Here is a 22,631-nt window from a genome sequence, read left to right as displayed (position 1 = left end):
TGTGGCTCAAGTGGTAGAGTGCTGGCCTTGAGCAAAAAGAAGCCAGGGACAGTGCTCAGACCCTGAGTTCAAGCCCCAGGACTGGCACACACACACACACACACACACACACACACACACGTGTGTGTGTGTGCTCATAAAATTCAAAGAAGGAGTAAAATAAGAGCATCAACATTTCTTTCATTTAACAGAACTTAGTCTTGATGAATAGGTACAGTTATGTATATATGGGGGAAAAGTCACACTCATCTGACATGATAGATGGAGTGTATGTTCCAATTCAAGATTTTCAAAGACATGACAAAACAAGAGCATTGCTATTGTTGTTGTTATTTTCAACATACCATGTGAAATTATGCTCTTTTTCTTTTGTCTTTCTTTCCCATGATTATACCCCTGATATCACTGTAACTAATTTTAGTACCCTGGATATTGTGTATACATGTATTGGAACTTGGGAAGGGAAGGAGAATACCAAAATCAAGAGAAAAAGGATAAAAAGACAAACCAATGCAACAGCAATACTTACAAAACCATGGTATAAACCAACTGTTCATCTCATGGGGAGGTATGGGGAAGTATGGGGAGGGGGAGGCGGGGTGACAATGAGGGAAGAGGTAACAAGTTGGATAAGAAATGTACTCACTGCCTTATGTATGAAACTCTAACCCCTCTGTACATCACTTTAACAATAAAGAAATGAAAAAACAAACAAATGCTGGGAATGTTAAAATGAAAGGGGGAATAGGATGGTGATAAAGGTACAAGAACCAAGCAAAAGATACTGAAATGAGAACATAACCATTGCTGACACGCAAGAAGGTATAGATCAGAGAAGAGCGAAGATTGGGGGCAAATCAAATTGACCAGTATCCTTGAAAGCCAGGTAATGATCTGAGCTCTGATATAAGAAAGCAGTGAGCTCTTTCTGAATCTCCTAGATAGTTCTCAATCTAATCAATTGTTTGGCAATCGAGATTAGCTTTCGAACTTTCATTTCCCCAACACCCCACAATGGAATAATTGGGAAACTAGTTGCAATTGTTGCATATGAGCAGGCTGAAACTCAGAAAGTTGTATAATTATTAGCCTCTATTAAAGCACAAGCCCTAAGATATTTCATCTATTTACTTAATGAAGACTCAGGGCAGATTATAGTTCAGTGTTTCTGTTCTTTTTCCATTTCTGGACTGTGGTAAAGCATATTTGTACCTGAGCTAATAGGCTAGAAATCAAGTAGTGTCTCACAGAGATCACTTCTTGTTTTATATTGAAGTAAAACCTGATATAGTATTTCCTACGCATACTTCTGGCAAACCTGAATAAGCAAGCCATATTATAGTTATTTTTATTATATAGATAAATATTTTGATCAAATTTTAGTAGAATGTAAAAATCTGAGACATGCATGATTTTTTTAAAGGATTTGAGTCAGAAATTATTTTGTCTTGATTAAATGGTGTAACTCTTCAGTGATTCTAACAAAATGACCAAATATCTAACTTATATGTTACACATATACATACTTGTGTGTGTTTAGGTGTAACATATGTATATGTATATATACATATGACACATATACACACATATATGTAACTCCTTCATTGTTATCTGTAAGGAATATGTTTAATGGTGACCTGCAAACGCCAAAATCTTTAGCAGCTCAAATTCTTTACATAAAACATGTCCTTTACATACACATATCTTCTCATATGCTTCAAATAATATCCCAAATACTTATAATATCTAATATACCATAGATGTTATTAAAAATAGTTGTTATACTGTATTGTTGAATAATCATATGAAGGAAATTTCATTTGATCATTAATACAACTTTGTTAATGTTTTGAATATGTGGTCCTCACCCTTGTGATATCATGTGATGTGACAGGCTGCCTCTGTGTGTGTGCATTCCAATTGAAGATGATATATATAAGAGAAGCAAGCAAGTCTCTATCAAAACAAATGATGAGGGTGCTAAAAAGAAAGGAGATACTGAGGAGGAAATGAACATTGATGTTCTTCCTCAAACAAAAGTAAAAACAAAACAAAAAAAACCCTCTTATTTATTCAAGAGACCATGGGAGTAAAGAAAATTGCAGTGATTGGTGCTGGTGTCAGTGGATTAGGCGCCATCAAGACCTGCTTGGAGGAGGGACTTCAGCCTACGTGTTTTGAAAAGAGCAACGACATTGGAGGACTGTGGAGATATGAGGTAATTTCATAAGTATTGTCTTGAATTATGAGGGAAATGGAAACAGAACTCTGATAAACTTTGTCTTAAATGTTCTTTTCAACACAGTAGTATCTTGCATTTAAATACACTTGAAATTTTCCAAGAACATTCACAGGACCCCATTCCATTTCCTGAGAAAAACAGGAGGAAAAAAACTGGAGAGAAACAATTCCTCTCCTCTACTGTGGCAGGGAGAGTGTGGTGGAGCAACCAGCTCACATTTTGGTGTCCAGGATGAGAAAGGAAAAGCATTTGTGCTACAAGACTTTCTCCTTTCTCCAGGCTCCTGTTCTATGGGGCAGTGCCACCCCTATTCACAGCAAATCTACCCCCCGTGCAAATCCTCTCCAGAGACACACTTATGTGTGGTTTGCGAATCTCCTAGGTGATTCTCAATCCAATCAGTTTGGCAATCAAGATTAGCCACCTTCCTTTCATTCTCTCATGCCCCTACATGTAATAATTGGGGAAACAGTTCAGTGTTTGCATATGAGAAGCTGGAAACTAAGAAAGTTGTGTAGTTATTTGGTTTCTAGCAGACTTGGTCAAAAGACTCAAGGTCTTCTGATTATTAGTTTTGGTATTTCCCTCTATATACCAGAAGCTCACCCATTATGTTGCTTTGTGACATTGATTAGCTCCTGGAAAATGCTCCTACTAGGAATGGGGTGCCACAAAACATCCATATATAAATTTAGTAAGTGACTTTATATCATGAATAGTATCCCAGATAGATTGAAGAGTGCAAGTAGCCTTTAAAATGTCTTAAAAATGTAAGACATATTCTTTAATAAGTGACCTATTTTGTCTCACATATCCTATACATTTATCTAATTTTGTCAGTTATTATCCTTTAATATTTTAATGTAGCTCATTTTTCATGGTTTTTCCCTCACAAAACACATAATAGGTTTGGGGGTTTTTTTGCCCAGAACCGCCCCCCACCGTCACATATTACTTATAAAAGGGGGTTTCATTGTGATATGTTCACACATTCATACAATGTACCTTAATCAAAATCACCCCCCTCCTTACTCTTTCTTCCCTCTTAAAAAATTTCAAAGGGTCGTTCTATGTTTATACAAGTAAATAAATTACTCTGTATTTACCCTCATTCACCCTCTCCCTTTACCATCCTCCTATTTGCTGGTGCTCGCCCCCACCAGAACCTCATTCAATTTCCACTCTTGGTTTAGTGTTTATTAATTGCACATTGGACTTTATCATGGCACTTCACATAAGTATATACTGTATTTTAAACAGATTAAGCCCCATATTACTCTACTAGTCCTGTTACTGAAATAACTTTCAGTAAGTTTCTTTATGCCATATTCATATAGAAACGCATTGTATTTAAATAATGTTCGCCATTTTCTATCTTCTTTTTCTCTCTCCCTTCCCTCTTTTTCTAAAAAGTCTCATAGTTACAAGTATATGAGGTATTTTATATATGACATATATTCATACAAATGTACATATAATTGTATGTATATAGCATGTATATATGATATCTTTTCTCTTATTCACAACTATTTTTGTTTGAACTTACTTTGTCTTTTAGAAATATCTCTTCTCAATTCCCTTTAAGGTTGTATTAATTTAGTCTGTTTTGATTTGTTTTATATTGCATTTTTGCATTCATAGTCTTTTCCTCTTGTATGAGAATTGTTACTATCATTTTGGGTGTTTCACTACAAACACAATTTCTACTAAAATCCCCTCTTAAGGAAGTCAGTTTCATGCTTCCCTTCTGTTGCATAACTGATATTTTTTGTCTGAGATCAGGATTTAAGCTTAGTTCCTGACACTTTTGCACATTGCTGGTTTGTACTCTACCAACTGAGCCACAACTCCAACTCCATCTTCTCTTTAGTGAAGAAAAAACCCAGCATCACAAGTCTGTTCATCAGTAAAGCAATCCTTGTTGTGTTCCTGGATCTTGAGAATCTTGGGATGGTGTGTTTCTTGTAGGAAACACCTCAAAGTGGAAGTCCTGGGATATACAAATCTTTGACCTGCAACACCTCCAAGGAGATGACAGCCTTCAGCGATTATCCTGCCCCTGACCATTTTCCTAACTATATGCATAATTCTAAAATGATGGAGTATCTCAGGATGTTTGTCAGTCACTTCAGACTTATGGGACACATCCAGTTCCAGGTAAGGAGTGAAAACGCTACTTATTACCTGCATATTGGTAAAGGCAAAGTCTATGCATCCCTAACTGAGTAATGAGTTCAATTTGCATTTTCCACAACAATTCCAAAAGAAATACCATGTCTTCTGCATTTTTATGATTAGTAAAAAATTATTTCTGTCTTATTTTTACCTAGCATAAAAGCATTGTCTCAGGGTTTGTTTCTGAAATCTAACTTTCAATTAATTTTATGCAATACAGAACGGATTTTGGAAAATATTTGGAAAATATTAATACACTTTCTTCAAAGTACCTTAGTCATTGAGAAATAATGTTTTTAGTAAGGTATACATAAAAATCCTGAAGAATCAGGAAGTATTGGTACAGAAATTACCATGTACTTAATTTGGCTAAACACAGAATTCTCAAATTAAAAGAATGAAGACTAAAACACTGCCTAGAGCTAAGGTTATCTTTTGTTTCTTGTTTCCAGACAAAGGTGTGCAGTGTGAGGAAGCGTCCAGATTTTTCATCCTCTGGCCAGTGGGATGTTGTGGTAGAAGTTGATGGAAAGCAGAAAACTTATATCTTTGATGGAATCATGATCTGCAGTGGCCATTACACTGAAAAACATTTGCCCTTACAGGATTTTGCAGGTACTGAGTTGATGAGTATGTAAGGTAAATCTTTGGAGGGTAAGAATATCAGTGTTTACACTATCATAGGCATTGGGCCAAGGTGTGTATGTGGACAAGGGAGGGTAGGAAAGACATGGTAACTTTCTAGAATATTAGGAAATATCTAACAATAGAAGTCATACTGGGCAGGAAGTGGTTCTGAAGATCTCTGTTAAAAACCAGCTGTGACAGGAAAGACTGTGAGACTTTTATCTCCAATTAACCACCAGAAAACCAGGAATGGAACTGTGGTACAGCTCAAAGTGGTAGAGCACCAGCCTTGGACAAAAGAGCTCAGAGTGAGTGCCCAAGCCCTGAGTTCAAGCCCCATGACAACAAAAAAGAAAGCAAAACAACCTTACAATAGCATGAGTAACCATACTGAGAAAATTTAAAATTGGGTATTTAGGGGCTGGGAATGTGGCTTAGCAGTAGAGTACTTGTCTAGCATGCATGAAGGCCTGGGTTCGATTTCTCAGCATCACATATATAGAAAAAGCCAGAAGTGGCCCTGTGTTTCAAGTGGTAGAGTGCTAGCATTGAGCAAAAAGAAGCCAGGGACAGTGCTCAGGCCCTTAGTCCAAGCTCCAGGACTGACAAATAAGTAAATAAATTGATCAATAGATAGATAATAAAAACAGAACGTTATTATTTGATTCTGGTGTTATCTAGCTTATCATTGCTATTGAATTTTTTTTTCTTGCACAGTCACATCCTAAAATATTGGCAACAATTGTCCCACAAGAAAGAAGATTCAAATAACATAATTTTAAGTTCAGAAATAATTTTTTTCTAAACTTACTTATTATAATTTAAAGGCTTTGAATCTTTCCTCACAGGGATCAAGAAGTTCAGAGGCAAATATCTCCACAGTTGGGAGTACAAGCACCCAGATAATTTTGCGGGGAAGAAAGTGGTTGTGATTGGCATTGGGAATTCTGGAGCTGATGTGGCTGGGGAGATCAGTCGTGTTGCTGAGCAGGTTTGGCATTATACATCAATTTAGTTCTTGGGTGTAAGCTTCACATCTGGGGAGTATGGGCCATGGGATCTAGATCTATTTGTGTGTTTGCCAGTCCTGGGCCTTGAACTCATGGCCTGGGTGCTGTTACTGAGCTTTTGTACTCAAGGCTTATTACCACTTGAGACACAGCTCCCTTTCTGGCTTTCCTCATGGGCTTTCCAGCCTGGGCTGGCTTCAAGTTGGGATCACTGGATCTCAGCCTACTGAGTAGCTAGGATTACAGGCATGAGCCACCAGCACCTGGCAGCATCTAAACTTTCATTGTTGCTTTAGTAGTGGTATTTGGATTGTGACTGCTAGTTCAACAAGAAAATGGCACATTTTAATTCTATATGGATATAGGATACTGGTTATATATGAATGAATGAACACAGAAAACTAAAACAATAGTATCCTCCATCAGAGTTTAGCATTAGAGTAGTGAGAAAAAAGCAATCAAACTGCACTTAAATAACTTAGAAATGCCTAGGTATCATAATGCTAGAAAAATATGGTATTTCAACCTGAAAAGAATTTTACAGAAATCACCAAGTGTTTGTATTGGAAATAAAATTGAAGCAGAGAACAATAAACACAAATATAAGCAAAACTGCACCATTGATCTATTAAGTATCTAGAAATAGAGCAGAACTCTCTGAGTTCTCATTGACAGTGAAAATTAAGATCACAAAGAGAAGACTTTATTTCCTCTCTACAGTGAGTGTTGTTTACTGGCAAAAAGACATGGAAGGATCACTTTTCACAGTTCAAACTTAATTTTTGGTTTTGATTCAGGATTCTGAGCAAGAGACACAAAATTTTCTTTTTTTCTTTTTTGTTGTTGAGTTGATATATAGAGGAGTTATAGTTACATGAGTTAGGTAATAAGTGATGTGTACAATTCTTTTTTATTCATATCTCCCCTTCTGTTGCTCTCTCCTGATTTTTCTCTCCCATCCCCTCACACAACATATCCAGTTCATTTTCCACGTGGAAGATTTTCAATACCTAAAAATTTCTGTATGAATGATATTCAATCAGCCATTTTGAAGCCTCTATAGGAATACTGATATAAGATACCGATTTCTGTGATTAGAATCTCATAAGATAGTTCTTGTATTTAGATTAAAAGGGTAGATTACTTTCCCAAAAGCATCATTTTTTAAAAATTTTTTGTTGGTCATGGGGCTTAAACTCAGGGCCTGGGCACAGTCCCTGAGCTCTTTCACTTAAGGCTAGAGCTCTAACACTTCAAGCCACAATGCCACTTTCAGTTTTTTGGTGGTTAATTGGAGATAAGAGTCACACAAGGACTTTCCTTCCAGTCTGGCTTTGAGCCATGATCCTCAGATCTCAGCCTCTTGGGTAACTAGGATTATTTTCACTTTAATAACTAAAAACTGTAGAGCAAATCAGTTCTTAAACATATATTTTTAAAGCATTTCAAACTTTTCACACTTAATTATCCATTTGTAAGTATTTGAAAATACAAGTGTGAATTTACCATTTTATATTTTGTTTTTATTTTAGACTTTGGATTTATATTTTTCTCCATCATCATATATTATAGATTCTTAATGACAGAGTCATGAATCTGCAATATCTGTAACCCCCAAAACAACAATTTGTATTAACTACTTTTTGCAATTCTGTGACTTAAGAGAAATAGCACAGATAGATACACATTACAAAAGAAATGGGCCTATGACAAACAAAGTGAATTGAAAGGATTTCAGAACTTCATTACACAATGAGAGAGGACACAAGGGTGCAGACAGAGTAGTCCCATCTGAACAATTAAAAAATATTCTGGGATGCTTAGGTCAGAATGATAGGAAATAAAACAGTCTTACTGGTCAATCATTTCTCTCTTGTAGGTTTTCCTCAGCACAAGACGAGGTGCATGGATATGGAACCGGGTTTGGGATAATGGAAATCCCATGGACGCAACACTCTTCACCCGCTACAACAGAATAGTCCAGAAGATCTTTCCGACATTCCTAATCAACAGGTGGACAGAGAATAAATTAAATGCAAGATTTAACCATGTCAATTATGGGCTACAACCTAAACATAGGTAAGATATAACATTTAACAGAAGCAAATAATACCTTCAACTATGAGATTAGTAAACAAAATGTGTAGGATACATAAGTAAAATAAGAAATAAAGAGTGCCGCTATAAGTTTTGCTAGAAATTATCACTAGGAATATCCAATTTATATCCTTCCAACTGACAGTTCTTAGTCATTATACTTAGTGACTGAGGTTAATGAAAATGATATTTGTAATACAAATGAAGAAGCAAACTTAAGTTTAAATACTTGTCATATTTAAGATTCATATCCTTTCTCTTTGTTACCTCTTTATACCATCTACTTCCTCTTTTATACTTTCACAAATCAATTACTTCTTGTTCACTCTCTAAATTCAATGTGGGGCAAGCAATAAGCTGGCTGCCTGTTTTCCCAGCCCTGGGGCCTCGTGGCTGTTAGGCCCGCCTACCTTCCCAGTCCAGAACCGGAAAGGTAGCTCTAATTGGCCCCACCTCTCAGCCTTGGGACCACATGTAGCCAAGATGGCCGCTGGTGGTGGACCCAGAGGCGGTCCTGTGGGTTGTGAGATAGATTTAGGCCGCCCCTAGGGAGGTCCCTTGGCCCCCACCCTTGACGGACATCTCAGGCTGCCAATCATAGCCCCTAGCTAGGTGCGCTACACCCCTCCCCTTCCTGCCCCTCTCTGGCCTTTAAAAGTGTGATTCCTCTCTGAATAAACCTGAGACTGCATGACATCTCCCGAGTCCTCTGGTAAAGGGGGGGGGGGAAGGATTGGGGGCGGGCAGCTTGCTAACTCTTTACCTTCTCTTGTCTCGCACCATTGGGGTGCGCGCCCCCGCCTCTCCCGCTGACCAGGAGAGCACTGGGGGCGAAGGACCTCGACAATTCAAAACTCTTATTCCATAAATATCATCAAACCTAGTGCAATTAGGACAATTCATTATGTATGAAGACTTCATACTTATAGAGGAAAGCCCAGTTATGACCTCCTCAATTGTACTGTCTTTGATATATATATATATATATTTCTACTTTGACCATCCTCAAGCACCACCATGTTGGTATTCACCATTGAGAACTTCAGTGTTTCTGGATGTCATCCCAGGACTAGCTTCCTAATTACAAATCCATGCCTTTACTCTCAAACCCCACTACACCACAGCCAGTTCTCAGCCTTATCCAGTTTTCTCATCCCACATGTCCCTTCTCTCATTCTTCCATGTTGGGAACCCTTTTCCTCTACATGTTTTTTAATCATTTTCCCCTAGCTGACACTTGGTGTTAACTCTATTTACCAATTTTTGGTCTTCTTTTCTTATTCTACAGACCTTCTTGTATTTAAAAACCCAGGCATAAGGTCTGGGAATGTGGCTTGGAGGTAAACTGCTTGCCTAGCATGTGTGATACTCTAGGTTCGATTCCTCAGTACCACATAAACAAAAAAAAGCCAGAAGTGGCACTGTGGCTCAAGTGGTAGAGTGCTAGCCTTGAGCAAAAGAAGCTCAAGGATAGACCCAGACCCTGAGTTCAAGCCCCAGGACTAGCAAAGAAAAAAAAAAAAAAACAGGCACAAGATAATAAAGGCTTCAACTAATGTAGGAAGAAAAAATGTTTTCAAAAGTGTCTGCCAGAGAAAACAAAATGTGTCCATAACTCATTTTACAATGTTGAGTGTGTGGCTCCTCACAAGAGACAAATAAAAATATGGCTTCCCACAAACCATACTGTAAGCTTATAAAAGATTTGTGTGACACTGAGCATGAAATTTCCCACTAAAGATTCACAATTGAAATCAAGCAGTTACACTTTGTAGACCAATGGAAAAAATTAATTCCTTTACAGGAATTAAGGATGAGTACATGTGCTGAAACTGAAGGATTTTATTCCTGGTAAAGAAAACTCATATTCTAAATGCAGTCAGTATTAATGATCTCACAATCTGATCTGGCTATGATATTCTTATAGTTTCACAGATTAGGAAACTGTTAATTATTAACCTGGTTAATAGCATGACACATTGAGACCCAGGTCTGACTTTGAAATCAAGTTTTTAATTAGCATCAATATCAGTTTTCTGGGTATTTCAGTAAAGTATATTAAAATTACTGAAATTACTGTGGTAATCTCTGTGATGATTACCTTCCACAGTGCTTTATAAAGAAAATCCAAACTTAGTTCTTGATATTATACTCCTTATTATTCAGATTTCTCAGCCATCAGTCTACTCTCAGTGATGACCTACCGAATCGCATAATTACTGGAAGAGTATTGGTGAAACCAAATGTGAAGGAGTTTACTGAGTCATCAGCCATCTTTGAGGACGGCACAGAAGAGAACATTGATGTTGTTGTCTTTGCCACAGGCTACACCTTCTCTTTCCCTTTCCTGGAGGATGAAGCAACCCTAAATAGCCAACATTCCCTTTTTAAGTTTGTTTTTCCCACTCACCTAGAGAAACCAACACTAGCTTTCATTGGCCTCCTCCAACCAGTGGGAGCTACCATCCCCACATCAGAACTGCAGAGCCGATGGGTTGTCCGAGTATTTGCAGGTATGTGATGGTCTTCCTGTGAGCAAAGTAGATTTCTAATTATGTCTTATGATGGTTATCATCTGAGGCATGCAGAAGTCTTCTGTTTCTATTCTACCAAGTCATCTGAAACTTGAGCATTAGAATTGACTCCTTGGAGGCCCCGTAGAATTTTGTTGTTAATCTCTTTGAGAATCCTATTTAAATGAAATCATCTAAGGAGTGAACATTAGAAACTATGAGATTATAATCAGGTTACATTTTGGTATTGGTTATCCATTCATTTAGTTCTTTTCTGCAGGAAGATAATTTATGGTATGACTTTATCAAAATTGAAATTGATCAAAGTAAGAAAACAAACCAGGGAGAATCTGCCTATGAATGTATTTCACAAGGATGGTTACTTACTTCCAGTCCAACTCCAAATACTTTGCTCATATTCCTGACTCATTTCCCAAATCCTTTCACAAATTATACCAGAAATTAGGATCGAATCTGGCAGAGTTGACTCATAGTTTCTGAGAACCAGAGTAAATTCAACATATTCATCATATATTATGAAGCTCTTTCTCTCTCATCCCAAATAATGGTAACTAAGATCCCATGTTCTAAGTAATAAGAAGATGAATTTTGTCTTCTCAAAACAGTTCTTTCCAGATGGTTCAAAATGTCAAAGACACTAAGTCTTCTACCTTCTGAGACATAAAATTATCATTTGAGTGAATCAGGCAACTATAAGATGCAGTGCTTTTTACTAAATTAGATTTGGGTGTATATCAAGGTCGCTTACACTGTTTTTCTTGTATCACTCATTTTCTAAAGCTGTGTCTATTCCCTCAGTGAAGTCATTTGAGTTAAAAAGATAGATTCTCATTCAAAAACATCTCTCCAACATAGCTCTAGTATAGCATGTTAATTTTCATGCATAGATCTTGTGTTTCTTTCTTCTACCATGTACAAATTTTTCTGGATGGATTTTTCAACCATGAATCTATAGTTTGACCAACAAATGAAGACAAACAAATGATGCCAAAGGAATGCTTAAAGATGACAAGATAGTATGGTGGTAATTGTACAAGAGAGTAAACAAGCACTCATCATACCTATCCTATTTTCAGTTCTGTCCTAATATCTGATTGCCTTTTTATAAAAAGAAATTCTTTGAGCACTTGTTTTTTTAATATGATGTACACAGGAAAATTCATATAACATTACTGAATAGCTTGCTTAATTTTCGCAAATTGAGCTCCCACATGCTCAGCCATCATTTAGACTTTGTTTTTCCTTCAAAGTACACAGCCAGCACTCACAAGCTCCCCATTTATTCCTTTCCACTTGGTCTCCATACTGCCAAGGGTAATTAACATGCCCTATTTCTTTTTTATCTTTTTTTTTGTAAAGGTGTTGTGCGGAGGGGTTACAGTGAGATAAGTAAAGTAATGAGTATATTTCGTATCAAAATGTTACCCTCTTCCTCATTTTCTCTCAATCTCCTCCCCCCCCCCAGGTTGTAAAGTTCAGTTCCAACATAGTGTCATGCCCTATTTCTAACAGTAATACTTGATCTCATAGAAGTCAAAAATAGAATGGTGTTGTCAGAGATTTATGAGACTAAGGGAGAGGAGGGGAGAGGTTGGCCAGTGAGTAAAATGTCACAGTTATAGGGCTGTGAATATGGCCTAGTGGTAGAGTGTTTGACTCCTGTACATGGTGCTGAGGAATCGAATCCAGGGCGTCATGTACAGGAGTCATATAGATAGATAGATAGATAGATAGATAGATAGATAGATAGATAGATAGATAGATATAGATATAGATATATATCTAAACGGCCAGAAGTGATGCTCTGGTTCAAGTGGTAGAGTGCTAGCCTTGAGCAAAAAGAAGCCAGGGACAGTGCTCAGGCCCTGAGTTCAAGCCCCAGAACTTGGAAAAAGAAAAAAAAATCACAGTCAGATGATAGGAGAAATAAGTCAGAGGATGAAGTTCTGATGGTCTAAAACACAGTAGGGTGAATATGAAATAATTGATTTTGTTTCTTAAAACAGTTGAGAGGCGTATGAATGTACTCACCCTCAAGAAATTATAACTGTCAGTGATAGTTATATAATCACCCTGAATTAATTACTGCCTCATAAAATCTCACACTATTCCTCATAAATATCCATAAAATTTTTGTCAATCAAAATAAAACATGCTACGGGGAATTCTTAGTATTCAAGAATTTTGAGTGTAGATTGAAACTGAAAAACAACAAGGAAAAGCTGGCTGGTTCCTCTTTCTGCCTGGTAAAAAGGAAATTATCTTCCTTGACATTTTTATAGAAGGCTTTGATAATAAAGGCCATGAAGACCTGCTTGTTAAAACTACTTTTTTCCAACTTCACTCTTTTTGTTTACTTCTCTCTCCCAGTCCTCCTGACAATCTTTAAACTTCTCTGTTTTTAGGACTGAAAAAATTACCCTCAGAAAGTGACATGATGGCTGACATCAACAAAAGGAAAAGGGAAATGGCAAAAGAGTAAGAAATGCAATCTTTGTTTAAAGTAGATTAAACAATTTCAGAAAGAGATAATTGATTTTTCTTGTTACACAGTTTGCAGCTAGATCTGTTAAGATCCCTTTTTGTTCAATGATTTCCTGGTGAGCCATGTACAAGGGTTCACCCAGGAGAGTAAAAATGTTTGACTGAGGAACAGAATTCTCAGCTGTGGAATAGCCACCGCTTGTCCAATCTATGTAACAGGCAGGTTGTAAAGTAAGGACATCAGGAAACACAGGAGTGAGTCATTCGTCCATTCTAAGAATGGAAGTCACAAAAGCTACCCAAGAAAAAAAGCTAAACTTAGAATCTAAGAAAAAGAAATCTCTTCAAATATATACTCAAGTAAAGACTAGCATAAAGAGATGCACATTTATTTCTATTTTTTCAACATGTACTATATGTATTTTATAATGAATTTATATTCATGAGCTCTCTAATAGGAACTTTAGAAGAAATGATAAAATATTTTATTATAATTTCATAACTATATGAACAATGTAGACTGTGGAACTAGATATGATAGATAAGTGTCATTTATGATTTATTTGGCCTTATAGCTCTAAATGTATTCTTAGTTTATAGTTTGGATGATAAAGTAAACTGATTTCACCGTGTATTTTTTACCTGGTTGTTACTAGTCTTAAGAAAGTTATAGCAGGGCTGGGGATATGGCCTAGTGGCAAAAGTGCTTGCCTTGTATACATGAGGCCCTGGGTTCGGTTCCCCAGCACCCCATATACAGAAAATGGCCAGAAGTGGCGCTGTGGCTCAAGTGGCAGAGTGCTAGCCTTGAGCAAGAAGAAGCCAGGGTCAGTGCTCAGGCCCTGAGTCCAAGCCCCAGGACTGGCCAAAAAAAAAAAAAAAAGAAAGTTATAGCAGCAGTTCAGTGCCAGTGACTCACACTTATTATCCTAGTTACTCAGGAGGATAGAAGCCTGGAGGAGCACAGATTGAAAACAGCTCTGGTAAAAGACTGTGAGACACCCCCCCCCCCCGCAAACAATTGTGCAATGAGTAATGGTACATGTCTATCATCTTGACTACATGGAAAGCTGAGGTCAGAAGGATCATAGTTCCAGGACAGTCTGGGTAAAAAAAAATGGGCTAGATGTGTGGCTCAAGCAATAATGTACCTGCCTAGCAAGTATGAAAGCCTGAGTTCAAATCCATGTACCACCAAAATAAAAGTTTTATGGTTTATTTACACTTCTTTTGTGATCATCTCACATTTTGTGAGCTCTTATACTTATTTGATGCTTTTTTATTTTTCTGTGTCAACAGAGAAAATATCTAATTCCAAATTTCTCTTCCATTTGTGTTTTTGGGGTTCTGTAAGGATTTTTTTCCCTCTGGTACTACTACCACCTTAGGCATAGGATGATCATAGAAAATAGAGACCATAGATATTCTTGCCTTTGTCCTCAGTTTGATGAAACCACCTCCAGTGTTTACCTTTAGGTATGGTATTGTCTTCCGAGGTGAGAAAGGGTCCTTTGGTTCCAACCTTTTTTAAGGAAATGGTTATTGAATATTTGTTTTCTAAAATCACACATATATTCACAGTAACCAGTTTATGCCATCTCCTATTTCTGGATGCTTCTTAATTTCTAGGAATAGAGATTACATGCTCATTGTGCATGATTATTTTCGAACACATTTGGTAAAATTATATTTATAATTTTTACAGCTATAGTATGAAATTGATGTGTTAATTTTCTTCTTCTTTATCCATCCTTTTTTTAAATTTTGTTATATTGGACAGTCAAGTTGATGCTAATCATAAAAATAGAGTAGAAACTTAGAACTTTTGAATATTCTAAAAACATGAAGAGTTTGTGGGGATAAAGATCTCACATTAATTAAAAAGTTTAAATAAATAATTAACATAAATATTATAGCCAAACATTTATTTCTGAAATATTTCTCAGACCACTTTTTATTGTTTCAGTCATCACTGGTATGGTTGAGTTCCTTTACTCTTCTGTCAAATGTAAAAAATATATTGCATTTAAAAATTATTGTTTTCTTCCAATTCTATATAGTATAAAGATGTAGTAATTCAATATTATTTTAAGCCCTCCTATAGGTTATATAAAATCCCTGTCAGATTTTTTTGTGAGATAGTTATGTTTTCTCTATTTTTATTAAACCATCAAAACTTTATTTTTTTATTCTCCCAAGCAACCAAGATGGTCAATTCTCCTTTTTTTTCTAATTCCCTGAATTTATGTTCTCTTAGTGCTTTCTTACTGTTTCTTCACCTTCGTTTTATGTTCCTTTCTAACTTCCTTCATTTATCTAGGTTGCTCATTCTTCTTCTGTTGTGTTTGTTTATATATACACATATATATGTATATATATCCCCTCATTCATTCAGAAATGTCTATATGTATGTCACTTTCCTAAGAACTTTGGGAAGAATAAAGATGTCAAAGAGGTGTGTCTTCCGTTTACAAACTATATAGTATTCTAAAGGTCAAAACACATCTATGAAATTAAGTTGCTTTTTTTTAAGTGGAAGATAATGAATTCAATAAATAATCACGAAAGAGAAAAGGCAATCTATTGTAAACTCAGGGAGGGAACAATACTAACTGAAATCAGACATTGGGCCTCTAATCTTTTCATTCTTATTTCAGCTTTGTGGAAAGCCCAAGACTTGTACATCGAGTACAGTATATTGACTACATGGATGAAATTGCTTCTGAGATAGGAGTCAAACCTAATCTGCTCTCTCTCCTCTTCTGGGATCCAAAGCTAGCCATAGAGATGTTCTATGGTCCGTGTACTCCATACCAGTTCCGCCTACAAGGGCCTGGAAAGTGGACGGGAGCCCGCACAGCCATCCTTACTCAGAGAGATCGCATCCTCAAGCCCCTGAGAACACGTGTGCTCAAACAGTCTGAGTCTGCCTCTTCTAGTCTGTCTTGGATCAAAAGTGTCTGTGCTGTCATTTGCCTCTGTATTCCTGTGTTAGTCACTCTGTATATGATGCATCATTAACCTCACATTGGCATAGGATTATGGAACTAGGGAAGAGAAAGACATTGATATTTGACCTGCATACCTCATCATCAATTCTTTGTATAAGGGATACTGCTTATTAGACTAACTAGCTCACATACATCTAAATGAAAACAAAATTATTCCAATATGGGTATTCCCAATTATTTTATACCAAAAGAGTTTTGAAAATATCTTGCTTATTTCCAATTTATGCCACAAGTCATCAGAAATGTCTTACATAAAGCATGATGATAGGGATTAATATTCTGATTCAATAAATAGATAAAGGTGCAGAAAATGAAACCAAGCATAAGGCTTAAAATTGTGCTGGATGACCTAAAGTGCCCCCCACAGGTAACATATTCAATGTAAAAAAAAATACATTTCTTTTCAATGTAAAATCTGGCAGTGATCCCCTTAGCCAACAGGTCAGTATCACTGTTAATGGGCCATCAATGGGAAATTTTGTAGTTCCTAATAGGATGTAAAAGAAAATCCAAAGTAGCATATTGAGTATTGTCCCAAAAAATGTTTAATCCAAGTGAAATCATGAGAATGCTCAGAAGCATAAGGAAAGCACAACTGTCTGAAGACATGTTTTTGTACTTTAAAGGAAAGTCAATGCCATTGAAAGCATACTAATAAAACCAGGAAAATGATTCCATTAATGGAAACTTAGGAGACATAAAGATTTACTATTTAACATGGGTGGAGAGTTTTAATATTAGATTATCTTATTCAACTAATGATAATATCTGGTAAAAACAAATAGTATTATGGTTATATAATGACACATCTCTATTTTTAGAAAACATAGGTAGAAATAGAATAAGTCATCATGATATATGCAATATAATTGCAAAAGGTACCACAGAAAGTATGTGCATTCAGGGTGTATATAGAAAAGAAAACAGACAACATATCAACCACAGGCAATACTAAGGGGTAATACTCATTGTACTATTCCAGCAGCCTTGAGCAAAGAAAGCTCAAGGACAGTGCCCAGGTCTTCAGTTCAAGCCCCAGGACCGACAGCAAAAAAAGAAGAAGAGGAGAAGGAGGAGGGGGAGAGGGAGGGGGAAGAGGAGGAGGATGGGGAGGAGGAGGATGGGAGGAGGAGGGGGAGAGGGAGGGGGAGGAGGAGGAGGAGGGGAGGAGGAGGAGGAGGAGGAGGAGGAGGAGGAGGAGGAGGAGGAGGAGGAGGAGGAGGAGGGAAGGAAGGAGAGAAAGAAAGAGAAAGAAAGAGAGAAAGAAAGAAAAAGAAAGAAAGAGAAAAAGAAAAGAAAGAAAGAGAGAGGGGGGAGGGAGGGAGGGGCTGGGAGGGAGGGGAAAAAGAAAGAACAAAAACAAAAAGCAGATCAATTGCTAAGAAAAAAAATAACCATATTAGGTACTAAATTGACCTAGAGGCCAGGTATGGTAGTGCATGCTTAAATAATTCTGTATAAGAAATGCCAAGCCAGCTTGAACTATATAATGGAACCTTTTTGTAAATAAAACAAGCAACTACTCAATAAATAAACTGGGAAAGTATCTCAAAAACTCAAAATCATATTCTTTTTACAGTTTCATTAATGACTTATGATTTTACAAAGCAGTACATATCAAAATTTATTACTTTTGAGGTTGAGAATGTATGAGTCTATAATATAATTATATTAAAAGGTAAAAAAAACTGAAAGATGTTATGGCAAGGTTGATACATAGAAATTGTAATTTCAATTTTCCCAACATTTTGATATATATTTGTATAAGTATACTTGTGTGTGTTTATTAAGTATATATGTAGGGCTGGGAATGTGGCTTAGTGGTAGAGTGCTTGCCTAGTATGCATGAAACCCTGGGTTCGATTCCTCAGTACCACATAAAACAGAAAAATCCAGAAGTGGTGCTGTGGCTCAAGAGGTAGCGTGTTTGCCTTGAGGAAAAAAAAAAAAGCCAACAATAGTGCTCAGGCCCTGAGTTCAAGCCCCAGGACTGGCAAAAAAAAAAGTATTATGTAATAATAAGTATATATTTAATAATAAAATGGGGTAACTAGATTGGCTGACACAATCAGAGGTTAACAATCCAGAATGAACCTCTGAAAACCAGTAACTGCTCAATCCGAGAAGCCAGAGCCTGAGAAAGAGAGGGGTTTATGGGTTTCTGCTTGTGCAAATCTTTATGCAAATGTGATAGAATCTAGAATTTAATTATCTATGGCTAATAAAAACAGAAAATTTCCCCTGCTGTAGAAGGCTTGAGAGCCAGTGAAAGCCAGCTTCCCTCTCCTAGTTTTCCAGCCTGCATTGGGTCCGATTTGTTTTGGCTCCAATGAGATTGTAACATATAAGCAGTAGGTCACCCCGAGAAGGATAAACCAGGCTTGAGTGTAAAGAGAGGAAAGCTGCATTAAAGAAAATCAAACCAGCACACAGCACCTGTGATGCCTGTACACCGCCGCCAAAGGAGTTGCTGTAGTGTATATACCTTTGAATTGTGAACCCACTAGCTCATCCACCAAAATGACATCAGTTACTTAACTTGACATTTGCATTTAAATTTCAAATTTGTTAGATGAGTTATCATTAAAAGATATATATTATTAATGTGTGTAGATTTACAAGCAATCATAAATTAAAATCATTTGTCAAAAAACTTCCAGTCGGGGCTGGGAATATGGCCTAGTGGTAAAGTGCTCATTTGGTATACATGACACCCTGGGTTGGATTCCTCAGCACCACATATATAGAAAAAAAAAAAAAAAAAGCCAGAAGTGGCACTGTGGCTCAAGTGGTAGATTGATAGCCTTGAGCAAAAAAAAAAAAAAAAAAAAAAAAAGAAAAGAAAAGAAAAGAAAAGCCAGGGACAGTGCTCAGGCCCTGAGTTCAAGCCCCAGGACTGGCAAAAAAACAATAACAAAGAAAAACAACTTCCAGTCCTGAAAAACTTTTTTTCTTTATTGTCAAGGTGAAGTACTTGGGGGTTATGGTTTCATATGAGTGAGTACATTTCTTATCCAACTTGATACCCTCTTTGTTCCCACACCTCCCCCCTCCCCATTTTCCTCTCCCCCCCATGAGTTGTACAGATGGTTTACAGTATATGGTTTTGTTAAGTATTGCTGTTGCATTGGTTTGTCTTTTATCCTTTGTCTCTTGATTTTGATATTCCCTTTCCCTTCCCTAGTTGCAATACATGTATATACAATATCCAGGGTACTAAAATCAGTTACAGTGATATCAGGGGTTAAACCACGGGAAGGGAATACAAAAAAAGGGGGGGGCATGGTTTCACATGGCATGTTGAAAATGACTACAACAGTGACATGCCACTTGTTTCCATAACTTGAAGTTCATTTCACTCAGCATCATTGTATGTGTTCATACAAGCATAGCTCTTAAGCTATTGTGATCTTCTGTTAGGACTATCCTAGACATGTACTAATTATTCCCTTTGAGAGAAACCATAGAGTCCATATTTCTTTGGGTCTGGCTCACTTCCCTTAGTACGATTTTTTTTCCAAGCCCTTCATTTCCTTACAAATGGGGCAATGTCATTCTTTCTGATAGAGGCATAGAATTCCATTGTGAGTATGTACCACATTTTCTTGATCCACTCATCTACTAAAATAAAGCCTTTAAGGTCATGCATTACAGCATTGTTTATCATTACTAAAGAGCAGAAACATTCCAAATGTTAAATATCTATCTACTCCATTCTGACTAAATGCATTATGGTGTGGACAGACAGACATATGATACAAAAGTAAGAAATAAGAAAGGTAACTTCTATGTCCTTATATGGAACAATTACTAAGGTGTTTAAGTAGAAAAAAAACAGCACAGAACAGTATAAATAATGCTTACAACTAAAAAAGAGATAAATATATGAGTATAGCTTATATTTGCGTGTTTACATTGTAAAAATACTTCAAGGGGACCAAAGAACTACTATTCCAAGTAGATGTACATATGGTCAGACAGAGGAGTTAGACAAGGAGAGGGATGTGAAGGGAAGATTTCTCACTGTATCACTTGTTATATGGCTTCCACTTTTTAAATGATTCCAAAGTTTATAAATGGAAAAAAAAAATACGTGCCTCTACTCCTAACTTTCCACCCGAAGGTATAGGTTCACCAGCACTAAAGGAATGCTTGCTTCTCCATTCCTGTTGTAACTTCCCTATCAATTTTTCACCTCTGAGCCAAGCAACTGTAGCTTTTGTGGAGAAGATAGTCACTCTGTATGTTCATGATACCTCCATGAAGCAAGAAACAGTAAACGAAGTCTTGCTATAAGTGGAACAGACCTCTCCAAAATATTCACAGTAAATAATATAAGGGGGCTCTGGTTTCAGTTCAGTATACAGACAAAAACCGCAGTTCCTTCTCTGTCAAATCTTGGAAGTACTAACCTTCAATAAGATTTCAGAAACATTATGTGTTGATTTGCCTTGAAGGCATGCCAAGTGCCTTCAACTATGTTTCTTTATTTTTTTCTTTATTTATTTGTTTATTTTTATTTTTATTTTATTTTATTTTGCCAGTCCTGGGCCTTGGACTCAGGGCCTGAGCACTGTCCCTGGCTTCTTTTTGCTCAAGGCTAGCACTTTGCTACTTGAGCCACAGCGCCACTTCTGGCCGTTTTCTGTATATGTGGTGCTGGGAAATTGAGCCCAGGGCTTCATGTATATGAGGCAAGCACTCTTGCCACTAGGCCATATTCCTAGCCCCTCAACTATGTTTCTAACCCTTGCCCTCTGAAGTTTTCCTCTGTATCTTTGCCAGGTATTTCCATGGGAATGGCTTCTTTCTTCATTTGCATGGCCCTGAAGCTGCCTGGATCCGCCCTGAGCTCCCTCCCAGCTGCCTCTGTGTTGTCCAAATGCTGTGTTATTTTTACCCTCAACACCTGAATGAACCTAAACTGAAAAGAAAGACTACATCTCCTCTATAATACCCATTGATTGTAGTTGATCCGCTCTCACTCAATCTATGTGTACTGAAGAGACTTCAGACACATGTAGTCATAACTCCACTCGAAATCTTCACACAGAGCAGGTAGGAAGCAAGCATGGAAGAGAGTATGATATTGGCAGCATGTTCTTCAAACCTGTGACTTTTTGAACTGGCTATTTCTGTGGCACTCACTGAAGAAACTTACCAACTGAAAGGGATGATGTGATGCTTTTTTGTTGGTTTTTGTTTTGCTTTGTCTTTTCTTTTCCTCCTCCTAATCACACTGTAGCAAGGATGATTTATTGGGCACATTTCACCTGTGGAGAAGCTGAGGCTCTTATGAGTTCAGCAGTTTCCTTAGGAGAAAGAGAAGATTTGAGAATTTTTAGCTGATGCTGGTGCCATAAACTTGGCTTATGGAAAAGCATGAGACTCCCCCAAACTGGAGCTCCTCACACCTTTGGGGCTATAGAATTCTGATGAAAGCTCTGGATCCTGTCTATCAAGAAAGTTCCTTTACATACAAAGACTAACAGCACCCAGCAATGTGATGCTTTATACAGACAGATATTTCAGAATATCACACTAAATTTTCCAATATGAATTTCTGTGATTAGTACTGCCTAAGTAGCAATGATTGGACTAGATGACAACTAGATGGGCAGCCTCTTCCCCTACTTAAAACAGGTGTCACCTTCCTGTCTGTACTGCTGTGTATACAGGTATGGCATCTTGCTGTGTCTTGTCTTTGTCAGTATTTTGCTACCCATCAAAGGGTAAAGACCAGATCTTTTCCTCTTTTTATTCCCATGACCTAGTAAGCAAGGCATGTATAATTTGTGAACACTGAGTACTCTTACAGAAGGAGAACTATGCAACTGCTCCAAAATAGTGGAGCTGCCTAGATGATTTTTGCAATAAGACAAAACTAGTTGTTGCTGATGATATTTTCCACTATAAGGCTAACTTAATCTGCTACCCTGTCATTGTTCTCTCTCCTGCCAAAGTAAATTATCTGTCTATAAATTCAGACCACTATCATCCCATGAGATGTGTAAAGATAGATTGATAGTTTGGACTGAGTCATACACAGCTTAATAGCTCAATAGGTAACTGACATAGAAGAAATTAAGAAAAGACATATTGCTGGGAATCTGGCTTAGCAGTGGAGAGCTTTCCTAGCATGCATGAAACCCTGGGTTTGATTCCTCAGCACGACATAAACAGAAAAGGCCAGAAGTGGTGCTGTGGCTCAAGTGGTAGAGTGCTAGCCATGAGCAAAAGGAAGCCAGGGAGAGTACTCAGGCCCTGAGTCCAAGCCCCAGGAATGGTAAAAAGAGAGAGAAAAAGAGAGAGAGATAGAGGATATATTTCACAGGCCAATGAATATTCTGTGATATAGTTTTCTAAAATCCAATACTTAGATCTGCAGATAAATGTTAGAGAAAATTAGCTCCTGGGCTCTTTCAAAGCTAAGCTAAAAGAAGCATATGGT

General features: G+C 37.2%; 1 protein-coding gene across 1 annotated transcript; it reads left to right on the top strand.

Moving 5' to 3' along the window:
• Window positions 1-2,083: 2,083 nt before the first annotated feature.
• Window positions 2,084-16,190, top strand: LOC125359746 (flavin-containing monooxygenase 5-like). Its single transcript, XM_048357639.1, is given in 8 exon segments — window positions 2,084-2,218; window positions 4,211-4,399; window positions 4,870-5,032; window positions 5,893-6,035; window positions 7,934-8,133; window positions 10,318-10,664; window positions 13,091-13,181; window positions 15,845-16,190. Coding segments are annotated over 8 exon segments (1,614 nt in total).
• The last annotated feature ends 6,441 nt before the right edge of the window (window positions 16,191-22,631 follow it).

The sequence above is a fragment of the Perognathus longimembris genome, chromosome 11, assembly GCF_023159225.1.
Source record: "Perognathus longimembris pacificus isolate PPM17 chromosome 11, ASM2315922v1, whole genome shotgun sequence".
NCBI classification, from domain to species: domain Eukaryota; kingdom Metazoa; phylum Chordata; class Mammalia; order Rodentia; family Heteromyidae; genus Perognathus; species Perognathus longimembris.
This window is presented reverse-complemented; position numbering and strand designations above follow the sequence as displayed.